Below are 12,386 nucleotides of genomic sequence, written 5' to 3' on the forward strand. Positions count from 1 at the left end.
AGTGTCAGGACAGTAGATAAGGTGACATAGCGTCAGGACAGTAGGTAAGGTGACATAGCGTCAGGATAGTAGGTAAGGTGACACCGTCGGGCAGTAGGTAAGGTGACATAGCGTCAGGACAGTAGGTAAGGTGCATACCGTCCGGGCAGTAGGTAAGGTGACATAGCGTCAGGACAGTAGGTAAGGTGCATACCGTCCGGGCAGTAGGTAAGGTGACGCACCGTCGGGCAGTAGGTAAGGTGACATAGCATCAGGACAGTAGGTAAGGTGCATACCGTCCGGGCAGTAGGTAAGGTGACGTCGCACCGTCAGGCAGTAGGTAAGGTGACATACCGTCGGGCAGTAGGTAAGGTGACATAGCGTCAGGACAGAAGGTAAGGTGACATAGCGTCAGGACAGTAGGTAAGGTGACATAGCGTCAGGACAGTAGGTAAGGTGACATAGCGTCAGGACAGTAGGTAAGGTGGCATAGCGTCCGGGCAGTAGGTAAGGTGACGCACCGTCGGGCAGTAGGTAAGATGACATACCTTCGGGGCAGTAGGTGTCCTCCAGACAGAAGCTGGCTTTGTGACCCTCAGCGATCTTAGTTCCATTCAGGGTCAGAAGGTCATAATGGGTGAACACCTCAATGCTGTGGTAGTGCCTGTGAGGAAGAGGAGAGGAGGAAGAAGAAGAAAAACAGAGGTTATTAATGCTATTAATGCTATATGCCAGCAGCATACCACCCTGCATACCACTGCTGGCTTGCTTCTGAAGCTAAGCAGGGTTGGTCCTGGTCAGTTCCTGGATGGGAGACCAGATGCTGCTGAAAGTGGTGTTGGAGGGCCAGTAGGAGGCACTCTTTCCTCTGATCTAAAAAATATCCCAATGCCCCAGGGCAGTGATTGGGGACACTGCCCTGTGTAGCGTGCCATCTTTCGGATGGGATGTTAAACGGCTGTCCTGACTCTCTGAGGTCATTAAAGATCCCATGGCACTTATCGTAAGAGTAGGGGTGTTAACCCCGGTGTCCTGGCTAAAATCCCAATCTGGCCCTCAAACCATCACAGTCACCTAATAATCCCCAGTTGACAATTGGCTCATTCATCCCCCTCCTCTCCCCTGTAACTATTCCCCAGGTCGTTGCCGGAGGGAAAGAGAGAGAGTGTGTATATAGACTACAATAGAAAAGAATACGAGACAGTTACAGATCTGTTTGGAACCGTTCCCTCTTTATCACAACCTCACGCTCCCAGAATAGAACCGAGGACGCTGTGTTCGTCAGTTGGATGTGGTGCTGCTGTGGTCAGGAGAGCGACCAGGTTGTTCTCACTCTGTCGACCGCAGCAAAGCCACAACCACAGCAGTAAAGTTTGAATGGTCACAGTCAAGACTGTTGACACGGTTGGTTCCAGAGGAAGGACAACCAGGTCAAGAATAACTGTTCTTTGTTTGTTGAAAATGCCTATACCACAACCTCCTATCATCTCCATAAAACTACCACAATCAACCCCCTACACTTGTCTTTTAAAACTACAACTACCACAATCAACCCGCCTACACTTGTCTCTTGAAACTACAACTACCAAAATCAAACCCTCCTACACTTGTCTCTTGAAACTACAACTACCACAATCAACCCCCCTACACGTGTCTCTTAAAACTACAACTACCACAATCCAACCCTCCTTCACTTGTCAAAACACAACTAACCACAACCAATCTCTCTTAAAACTACAGCTACCACAACCTACAACCCATGTCTCTTAAAACTACAACTACAACAACCCACTACCCTTGTCTATTAAAACTACATCTACCATAATTCACAACCCTTGTCTCTTAAAACAACAACTACCACAACCAACAACCCATGTCTCTTAAAACTACAACTACCACAACCCACTACCCTTGTCTATTAAAACTCCCACAACCCCCCTTTTGAGTACCTGTGACACTGGTGCCAGGTCCAGGACTCCCTGGTCGCTCTAGGTCTGAAGTCGGCCCGGCCCATGTTCATGATGCGTGAGGAGAATCGTAGCAGGCGTCTGTGTCCGTAAGGCCAGCTCATCCGGGCAGCAGAGGACGACAGACAGTTCTCCTCATTGGCACAGGTCAGGAGGTGCAAGGGGCGGTCCTCCAGGTAGGCTGTCTCCTGGACCAACTGGGCATCTAATACCAGGTCAGGGGCCGCTGGTGGGGGGTCAGAGGTTAGAGGTTAGGCGTAAGAGGTTAGCGTTGAAAGGTGAGAGGTTAAGGGTTGAAAGGTCAGCAGGTGGAAGGGTCTATGTGGGTGTTGTTGGGGATGTGTGTGTGTGTGTGTGTGTGTGTGTGTGTGTGTGTGTGTGTGTGTGTGTGTGTGTGTGTGTGTGTGTGTGTGTGTGTGTGTGTGTGTGTGTGTGTGTGTGTGTGTGCGCAAGTGTGTGTGTGTGTGCGTTCGTTCGTTCGTCCGTGTGTGTGTGTGTGCTTGCGTGATCGTGCGCAGGTGTTTGTTTGTGTGTGTGTGTGTGAGTTCGTTCGTTCGTCCGTGTGTGTGTGTGAGTTCGTTTGTCCGTGTGTGTGTGTGTACTTGCGTGATCGTGCGCAGGTGTTTGTGTGTGTGTGTGTGTGTGTGTGTGTGTGTGTGTGTGTGTGTGTGTGTGTGTGTGTGTGTGTGTGTGTGTGTGTGTGTGTGTGTGTGCTTGCGTGATCGTGCGCAGGTGTGTGTGTGTGTGCGTTCGTTCGTCCGTGTGTGTGTGTGTGCTTGCGTGATCGTGCGCAGGTGTTTGTTTGTGTGTGTGTGTGTGTGAGTTCATTCGTCCGTGTGTGTGTGTGTGTGTGTGAGTTCGTTCATCCGTGTGTGTGTGTGTGTGTGAGTTCGTTCATCCGTGTGTGTGTGTGTGCTGGTTGTAAGAACTCACTCTCAACACAGGTGACCCCAGCCGCCTTGCCATCTCCTCCACTGGGACAATAGACCTGTGTGTTCCTACGACACTGCTGAATGGACATCTCTGTGCCGATGCAGTGGGTTCCAGTCAGAACCACCTCTGCTGCCTCCGGAGCTCCGGGCCAGTACCACGTCTCCTGTAGGACACACACACACAGAACCATGAGGGCTGGAACTGAGTCAGTAGGTCCCAGGACCAAACCCAAATCCTTTTCAGATAATGACTGCCTCTCATTACCATTATACATAATAGTTTCATTAACGGTCATTATCACATTCCTCCACTCTCTCTTTCTTTCTTTTTCTCCCTATGGGCTTTTAATACACACACACACACACACACACACACACACACACACACACACACACACACACACACACACACACACACACACACACACACACACACACACACACACACACACACACACACACACACACACACACACACACACCCTGAGAGAGAGTGAGTGAGTGAGTGAGTGAGTGAGAGTGAGTGAGTGAGTGAGTGAGTGAGTGAGTGAGTGAGTGAGTGAGATAGGTACCAAAAGGCCAGGAGGGAAATCCTATCACAATAGTGTCTCCTCTACAAACGGATCAATTGTGTGTGCACCACAGGAGGCTGGTGAGGAGAGGACGGTTCATAATAGTGTCCCCTCTACAAACGGATCAATTATGTGTGCACCACAGGAGGCTGGTGAGGGGAGGACAGATCATAATAGTGTCCCCTCTACAAATGGATCAATTGTGTGTGCACCACAGGAGGCTGGTGAGGGGAGGACAGCTTATAATAGGAAGGAAGCAAATGGACTGGTATCAAACAGCAGGAAACCATGGAAACCATGTTTGATGTATAAGCCATTCTACTGATTCCCCTCCTCCCCAATAAAGGTGCCACCAACCTCCTGTGTGTGTGTGTGTGTGCACGTTTGTACACCTGCGTGCCTCCATGTTAGTTTTGTTCATCACCTGGTGAGCTCTGTTTGCAAAGCCGTAGCCCAGCTGTCTGCACACCACCATGGCCTCGTTGATGCCCCAGTTCTCACTGCAGACGGCCCCCCAGCGTTGTACCCCTCCCACCTCCATCAGCACCTCCACACGCCCCTCTGCAGGCTCCCTGCCCCCCGCCAACCGCACCTGGCACAGAGGGGTTAGAAACACTTCATACACACTTCATAGACACTTCATACACACTTCATAGACACTTCATAGACAGTTCATAGACACTTCATACACACTTCATAGACACTTCATACACACTTCATAGACACTTCATAGACAGTTCATACACACTTCATACACACTTCATAGACACTTCATAGACACTTCATACACACTTCATACACACTTCATACACACTATAAATTCCTATTACCACTTTGTAAACACTAATGAATGCATTTAATGATTGTGTGAGTCAGCTGGTGTGTGTGTGGGGTATGGGTAAGCGTGTGTATGTGTGTGTGTGTGTGTGTGTGTGTGTGTGTGTGTGTGTGTGTGTGTGTGTGTGTGTGTGTGTGTGTGTGTGTGTGTGTGTGTGTGTGTGTGTGTGTGTGTGTGTGTGTGTGTGTGTGTGTGTGTGTGTGTGTCTGTCTCAGTGTGTATCTCTGTCTCAGTGTGTATCTCTGTCTCAGTGTGTGTGTCTGTCTCAGTGTGTGTGTCTGTCTCAGTGTGTATCTCTGTCTCAGTGTGTATCTCTGGTATCTCTGTCTCAGTGTGTATCTCTGTCTCAGTGTGTATCTCTGTGTATCTCTGTCTCAGTGTGTATCTCTGTCTCAGTGTGTATCTCACCGTGGTCTCCAGCCCAGTGTGTATCTCTGTCTCAGTGTGTATCTCTGTCTCAGTGTGTATCTCACCGTGGTCTCCAGCCCAGTGTGTATCTCTGTCTCAGTGTGTATCTCTGTCTCAGTGTGTATCTCTGTCTCAGTGTGTATCTCACCGTGGTCTCCAGCCCAGTGTGTATCTCTGTCTCAGTGTGTATCTCTGTCTCAGTGTGTATCTCTGTCTCAGTGTGTATCTCACCGTGGTCTCCAGCCCAGTGTGTATCTCTGTCTCAGTGTGTATCTCTGTCTCAGTGTGTATCTCTGTTTCAGTGTGTATCTCTGTCTCAGTGTGTATCTCACCGTGGTCTCCAGCCCAGTGTGTATCTCTGTCTCAGTGTGTATCTCTGTCTCAGTGTATCTCACCGTGGTCTCCAGCCCAGTGTGTATCTCTGTCTCAGTGTGTATCTCTGTCTCTGTCTCAGTGTGTATCTCTGTCTCAGTGTGTATCTCTGTCTCAGTGTGTATCTCACCGTGGTCTCCAGCCCAGTGTTGGGGACGTTGCAGCGCACAGCCACGTCATTAGTGTGTTTTACACTGGAGAGCAGGAGAGACCTCCCTGAAAGAACAGGGAATAGGCAGCAGAGACCTGGAGGGAGGGGGAGGGAGGGAGGGAGGGAGGGGGAGGGAGGGAGGGAGGGAGGGAGGGAGGGGGAGGGAGGGAGGGAGGGAGGGAGGGAGGGGGAGGGAGGGAGGGAGGGAGGGAGGGAGGGAGGGAGGGAGGGAGGGGGGGAGGGAGGGAGGGTGTATCTCTGGGGGAGGGAGGGAGGGAGGAGGGAGGGAGGGAGGGAGGGAGGGAGGGAGGGAGGGAGGGAGGGAGGGAGGGAGGGAGGAGGGAGGGGGGGGGGAGGGAGGGAGGAGGGAGGGAGGGAGGGAGGGGGGAGGAGGGGGAGGGAGGGAGGGAGGGGGGAGGGAGGGAGGGAGGGGGAGGGAGGGAGGAGGGAGGGAGGGAGGGAGGGAGGGAGGGAGGGAGGGAGGGAGGGAGGGAGGGAGGGAGGGGGAGGGAGGGAGGGAGGGAGGGAGGGAGGGAGGGAGGGAGGGAGGAGGGAGGGAGGGAGGGAGGGGGAGGGAGGGAGGGAGGGGGGAGGGGGAGGGAGGGAGGGAGGGAGGGAGGGAGAGGGAGGGAGGGGGGAGGGAGGGAGGGGGAGGGAGGGAGGGAGGAGGGGGAGGGAGGAGGGAGGGGGAGAGGGAGGGAGGGAGGGAGGGAGAGGGAGGGAGGGAGGGAGGGAGGGAGGGAGGGAGGGGGAGGGAGGGAGGGAGGGAGGGAGGGGGAGGGAGGGAGGGGAGGGAGGGAGGGGGGAGGGAGGGGAGGGAGGGGGAGGAGGGAGGGAGGGAGGGAGGGAGGGAGGGAGGGAGGGAGGGAGGGAGGGAGGGAGGGAGGGAGGGAGGGAGGAGGGAGGGGGGAGGGAGGGAGGGAGGGGGGAGGAGGGAGGGAGGGAGGGAGGGAGGGAGGGAGGGAGGGGGAGGGAGGAGGGAGGGAGGGGGGAGGGAGGGAGGGAGGGAGGGAGGGAGGAGGAGGGGAGGGAGGGAGGGAGGAGGGAGGGAGGGAGGGAGGGAGGGAGGGAGGGGGGAGGGAGGGAGGGAGGGAGGGAGGGAGGGGAGGGAGGGAGGGAGGGAGGGAGGGAGGAGGGAGGGAGGGAGGGAGGGAGGGGGAGGGAGGGAGGGAGGGAGGGAGGGGGGAGGGAGGGAGGGGGAGGGAGGGAGGAGGGAGGGAGGGAGGGAGGGAGGGAGGGAGGGGGAGGGAGGGAGGGAGGAGGGAGGGAGGAGGGAGGGAGGAGGGAGGGAGGGAGGGAGGAGGGAGGGAGGGAGGGGGAGGGAGGGAGGGGGAGGGAGGAGGGAGGGGGGGAGGGAGGGAGGGAGGGAGGGAGGGGGAGGGAGGGAGGAGGGAGGGGGAGGGGGGGGAGGGAGGGAGGGAGGGAGGGAGGGAGGGAGGGAGGGAGGAGGGAGGGAGGGAGGGAGGAGGGAGGGAGGGAGGAGGGAGGGAGGGAGGGAGGGAGGGAGGGGGAGGGGGAGGGAGGGAGGGAGGGGGAGGGAGGGAGGGAGGGGGAGGGAGGGAGGGAGGGGGAGGGAGGGAGGGAGGGAGGGAGGGAGGGAGGGAGGGAGGGAGGGGAGGGAGGGGGGAGGGAGGGAGGGAGGGAGGGAGGAGGGAGGGAGGGAGGAGGGAGGAGGGAGGGAGGGAGGGAGGAGGGAGAGAGGGGGAGGGAGGGAGGAGGGAGGGAGGGGGAGGGAGGGAGGGAGGGGAGGGGGGAGGGAGGGAGGGGGAGGGAGGGAGGGAGGGGGAGGGAGGGGGAGGGGGGAGGGGGAGGGAGGGAGGGAGGGAGGGAGGGAGGGAGGGGGAGGGAGGGAGGGAGGGAGGGAGGGAGGGAGGGAGGGAGGGAGGGAGGAGGGAGGGAGGGAGGGAGGGAGGAGGGGGAGGGAGGGAGGGGGGGGAGGGAGGGAGGGAGGGAGGGAGGGGGAGGGAGGGGGAGGGAGGGAGGGAGGGAGGGGGGGGAGGGAGGGAGGGAGGGAGGGGGAGGGAGGGAGGGGAGGGAGGGAGGGAGGAGGGGGAGGGAGGGGGAGGAGGGAGGGAGGGAGGGAGGGGGGGAGGGAGGGAGGGAGGGAGGAGGGGAGGGAGGGAGGAGGAGGGAGGGAGGGAGGGGGGGGAGGGGGAGGGAGGGAGGGAGGGAGGGAGGGAGGGAGGGAGGGGGAGGGAGGAGGGAGGGAGGGGGGGGAGGGAGGAGGGAGGGAGGGAGGGAGGGAGGGAGGGAGGGAGGGAGGGAGGGAGGGAGGGAGGAGGGAGGGAGGGGGAGGGAGGGAGGAGGGAGGGAGGGGAGGGAGGGAGGGAGGGAGGAGGGAGGGAGGGAGGGAGGAGGGAGGAGGGAGGGAGGGAGGAGGGAGGGAGGGAGGGAGGGGGGGGGAGGGAGGGAGGAGGGAGGGAGGGAGGGGGAGGGAGGAGGGAGGGAGGAGGGAGGGAGGGGAGGGAGGGAGGGAGGAGGGAGGGAGGGAGGGAGGGAGGGAGGAGGAGGGAGGAGGAGGAGGGAGGGAGGGAGGGAGGGGGGGAGGAGGGGAGGGAGGAGGGAGGGAGGGGGAGGGGAGGGAGGGAGGAGGGAGGGAGGGAGGGAGGGAGGGAGGGAGGGAGGGAGGGAGGGGGAGGGAGGGGGAGGGAGGGAGGGGGGAGGAGGGAGGGAGGGGGAGGGAGGGAGGGAGGGAGGGAGGGAGAGGAGGGAGGGAGGAGGGAGGGGGGAGGGAGGGGGGAGGAGGGAGGGAGGGAGGGGGAGGGAGGGAGGGAGGGAGGGAGGGAGGGAGGGAGGGAGGGAGGGAGGGAGGGAGGGGGAGGGGGAGGGAGGGAGGGAGGGGGAGGGAGGAGGGAGGGAGGGAGGGAGGGAGGGAGGGAGGGGGGAGGGAGGGAGGGAGGGAGGGAGGGAGGGAGGGGGAGGGAGGGAGGGGGAGGGAGGGAGGGAGGGAGGGAGGGAGGGAGGGAGGGAGGGAGGGAGGGAGGGAGGGAGGGAGGGAGGGAGGGAGGGAGGGGAGGGGGGGAGGGAGGGAGGGAGGGAGGGGGAGGGAGGAGGGAGGGAGGGAGGGAGGGAGGAGGGGGGAGGGAGGGAGGAGGGAGGGAGGGAGGGAGGGAGGGAGGGGGAGGGGAGGGAGGGAGGGAGGGAGGAGGGAGGGAGGGAGGGAGGGGGGGAGGGAGGAGGGAGGGAGGAGGGAGGGGGAGGGAGGGAGGAGGGAGGGAGGGAGGGGGGAGGGAGGGAGGGAGGGAGGGAGGGAGGGAGGGAGGGAGGAGGGAGGGAGAGGGAGGGAGGGAGGGAGGGGGGGAGGGAGGGAGGAGGGAGGGAGGGAGGGAGGGAGGGAGGGAGGGAGGGAGGGAGGGAGGGAGGGAGGGAGGAGGGAGGGAGGGAGGAGGGAGGAGGGAGGGAGGGAGGGAGGGGGAGGGAGGGAGGGAGGGAGGGGGAGGGGGAGGGAGGGAGGGGGAGGGAGGGAGGGAGGGGGAGGGGGAGGGAGGGAGGGAGGGAGGGGGAGGGAGGGAGGGAGGGAGGGGGAGGGGGGGGGGAGGGAGGGGGGGGAGGGAGGGAGGGAGGGAGGGAGGGAGGGAGGGAGGGAGGGAGGGGGAGGGAGGGAGGGAGGGAGGGAGGGAGGGAGGGAGGGAGGGGGGGAGGGAGGGGGAGGGAGGGGGAGGGAGAGGGAGGGAGGGAGGGAGGGAGGAGGGAGGGAGGGAGGAGGGAGGGAGGGAGGGAGGGAGGGAGGGAGGGAGGGAGGGGAGGGAGGAGGGAGGGAGGGAGGGAGGGAGGGAGGGAGGGAGGGAGGGAGGGAGGGAGGGAGGGAGGGAGGGAGGGGGGAGGGAGGGGGGAGGGAGGGAGGGAGGGAGGGAGGGAGGGAGGGAGGGAGGGAGGGAGGGAGGGAGGGAGGGAGGGAGGGAGGGAGGGGGGAGGGAGGGAGGGAGGGAGGGAGGGAGGGAGGGAGGGAGGGAGGGAGGGAGGGAGAAAAGGAGAGGGAGGGAGAGAGGGAGAGTTAAAGTTGACCTAACTGTAGCAGCATTGCCAAACTACAGATGTAGGATCGTAATTTGAGCCAGTTTGCTAATAATCCTGCAACAACATGAAATGTGAATTATTATGTGGATTATAATTAATGGACATTTTTGTAGGAGTTGATAAATTTTTCATTCTAACCAGTCCAGACCTGAGCAGACCAGACCAGACCAGAGCAGAACAGTCCAGTCCAGAGCAGAACAGTCCAGTCCAGAGCAGAACAGTCCAGACCAGAGCAGAACAGTCCAGACCAGAGCAGAACAGTCCAGACCAGAGCAGAACAGTCCAGTCCAGAGCAGAACAGTCCAGACCAGAGCAGAACAGCCCAGACCAGAGCAGAACAGTCCAGACCAGTCCAGAACAGTCCAGACCAGAGCAGAACAGCCCAGACCAGAGCAGAACAGTCCAGACCAGAGCAGAACAGTCCAGTCCAGAGCAGAACAGTCCAGACCAGAGCAGAACAGTCCAGACCAGAGCAGAGCAGAACAGTCCAGTCCAGAGCAGAACAGTCCAGACCAGAAGCAGAACAGTCCAGACCAGAACAGTCCAGTCCAGAGCAGAACAGCCCAGACCAGAGCAGACCAGAGCAGACCAGACCAGAGCAGAACAGTCCAGACCAGAACAGAACAGTCCAGACCAGAGCAGAACAGTCCAGACCAGAGCAGAACAGTCCAGCCCAGAGCAGACCAGACCAGACCAGAGCAGACCAGACCAGAGCAGAACAGTCCAGACCATGTGATGTGTCAGAGAGACATGGTGCTGTCAGACTCACTGACTGAATTACACACAACAGCAACAAAGCCACGTTTAGTAGGCCAAAATGGAGCCTGCAAATAGGGCTCAGTGTGTGTGTGTGTGCGTGTGCGTGTGCGTGTGCGTGTGCGTGTGCGTGTGCGTGTGCGTGTGCGTGTGCGTGTGCGCGTGTGCGTGTGCGTGTGTGTGTGTGAGTCCTTAAATTCACCCTACAACAGCAAACTAGAAACATTCTTGCCTTGAGGTCCAGAAATAACTGTGAACCTCCCTGTCTAAATCTAACCCTGGTCTTTAAATAGATGTGATGGTGGCACCTCTTTGAACAGTGGCCCTTAGTACCCCTTAAGTACAGCTATTTACCACGTATTCACAGCTACATTACAGACGGCTCTTTTCCCTGGAAAGACAAGTTAGTGGAGCCGTTGTAACGTAACGGGCCTCATACTGTGTCCAGTAGGGGAAGATGGTAGGAGACATGAGGGCAGTTATAGAGGAGGGAGAAAGGTGAGGTGGAGGACCGTATTGCTCGCACGTGCACACACACACACACACACACACACACACACACACACACACACACACACACACACACACACACACACACACACACACACACACACACACACACACACACACACACACACACACACACACACACACACACACACACACACACACAGTAGCATGGGGCAGAATAGGTGGAAAGGCTGAGACTAGTGTGATTCAAAAATGACACCCTAATCCCTATGTAGTGCACTACTTTAGAATAAAACCCTATGGGCCCTAGCACCCTAATCCCTATGTAGTCCACTACTTTAGACCAGAAATAGGGTACCTTTCAGTCACTGTAGCAAGTTTCACACAGTAACACTTTGGCCAGGACTGTGATGTCATAACCTGTTGTTTAGGCTGCTGGAGATGGTCGCACAGCGTACACATAAACAACCATGGGGGAGGGGTGTGTGTGTGTGTGTGTGTGTGTGTGTGTGTGTGTGTGTGTGTGTGTGTGTGTGTGTGTGTGTGTGTGTGTGTGTGTGTGTGTGTGTGTGTGTGTGTGTGTGTGTGTGTGTGTGTGTGTGTGTGTGTGTATGCATGCGTGTGTGTGTGTACACATAGCTAAACCGTCATGGGTAGTGTTCCACTACAATAATCTCAACCAATTAGGAGACGCCATTTTGTAAATAATACTTCCAGTCAGTTTATTTGTCCGGGTTTTAATATGGTCAGTTTAAATACATAGTTTGATTTATATGGGCCTTAGCAAGTGTGTGTCCATGAGTGGTGTGTGTGTGTGTGTGTGTGTGTGTGTGTGTGTGTGTGTGTGTGTGTGTGTGTGTGTGTGTGTGTGTGTGTGTGTGTGTGTGTGTGTGTGTGTGTGTGTGTGTCTGTGTGTCTGTGTGTGTGTGTGTGTGTGTGTGTGTGTGTGTGTGTGTGTGTGTGTGTGTGTGTGTGTGTGTGTGTGTGTGTGTGTCTGTGTCTGTGTGTGTGTGTATGTGTATGTGTATGTGTGTGTGTGTGTGTGTGTGTGTGTGTGTGTGTGTGTGTGTGTGTGTGTGTGTGTGTGTGTGTGTGTTAAGGGAAACGGATGTTTAGTATAAAGCAGATCTAAGGTCAACCTCCCTGATGTTCAGGATTTGGGGCAGGAGGGGCTGATCATAGATCTGTGGTTAACAGCAGCTTCTACCCATGAGCAGGGAGGGGCTGATCATAGATCTGTGGTTAACAGCAGCTTCTACCCAGGAGTAGTGAGGGGCAGATCACAGATCTGTGCAGATCACAGATCTGTGCTTAACAGTAGCTTCTACCCAGGAGCAGGGAGGGGCTGATCACAGATCTGTGGTTAACAGCAGCTTCTACCCAGGAGCAGGGAGGGGCTGATCACAGATCTGTGGTTAACAGCAGCTTCTACCCAGGAGCAGTGAGGGGCTGATCATAGATCTGTGGTTAACAGCAGCTTCTACCCAGGAGCAGGGAGGGGCTGATCACAGATCTGTGGTTAACAGCAGCTTCTACCCAGGAGCAGTGAGGGGCTGATCACAGATCTGTGGTTAACAGCAGCTTCTACCCAGGAGCAGGGAGGGGCTGATCACCGATCTGTGGTTAACAGTAGCTTCTACCCAGGAGCAGGGAGGGGCTGATCACAGATCTGTGGTTAACAGTAGCTTCTACCCAGGAGCAGGGAGGGGCTGATCACAGATCTGTGGTTAACAGCAGCTTCTACCCAGGAGCAGGGAGGGGCTGATCACAGATCTGTGGTTAACAGCAGCTTCTACCCAGGAGCAGTGAGGGGCTGATCACAGATCTGTGGTTAACAGCAGCTTCTACCCAGGAGCAGGGAGGGGCTGATCACAGATCTGTGGTTAACAGCAGCTTCTACCCAGGAGCAGTGAGGGGCTGATC

General features: G+C 58.1%; 1 protein-coding gene across 1 annotated transcript; it reads right to left on the bottom strand.

Annotated features, from left to right (window-relative positions):
* Positions 1-527: 527 nt before the first annotated feature.
* Positions 528-11,695, bottom strand: LOC124028886 (lysyl oxidase homolog 4-like; the record flags this gene model as incomplete). Its single annotated transcript, XM_046340799.1, has 6 exons — positions 11,671-11,695; positions 5,199-5,284; positions 3,875-4,042; positions 2,880-3,042; positions 1,929-2,172; positions 528-643 (listed from the first exon to the last, which is right to left on the bottom strand). Coding segments are annotated over exons 1-6 (802 nt in total), but the record flags the coding sequence as incomplete, so codon positions are not given.
* Between the last annotated feature and the right edge of the window lie 691 nt (positions 11,696-12,386).

The sequence above is a fragment of the Oncorhynchus gorbuscha genome, unplaced genomic scaffold (genome assembly GCF_021184085.1).
Source record: "Oncorhynchus gorbuscha isolate QuinsamMale2020 ecotype Even-year unplaced genomic scaffold, OgorEven_v1.0 Un_scaffold_4951, whole genome shotgun sequence".
Classification (NCBI taxonomy): Eukaryota; Metazoa; Chordata; class Actinopteri; order Salmoniformes; family Salmonidae; genus Oncorhynchus; species Oncorhynchus gorbuscha.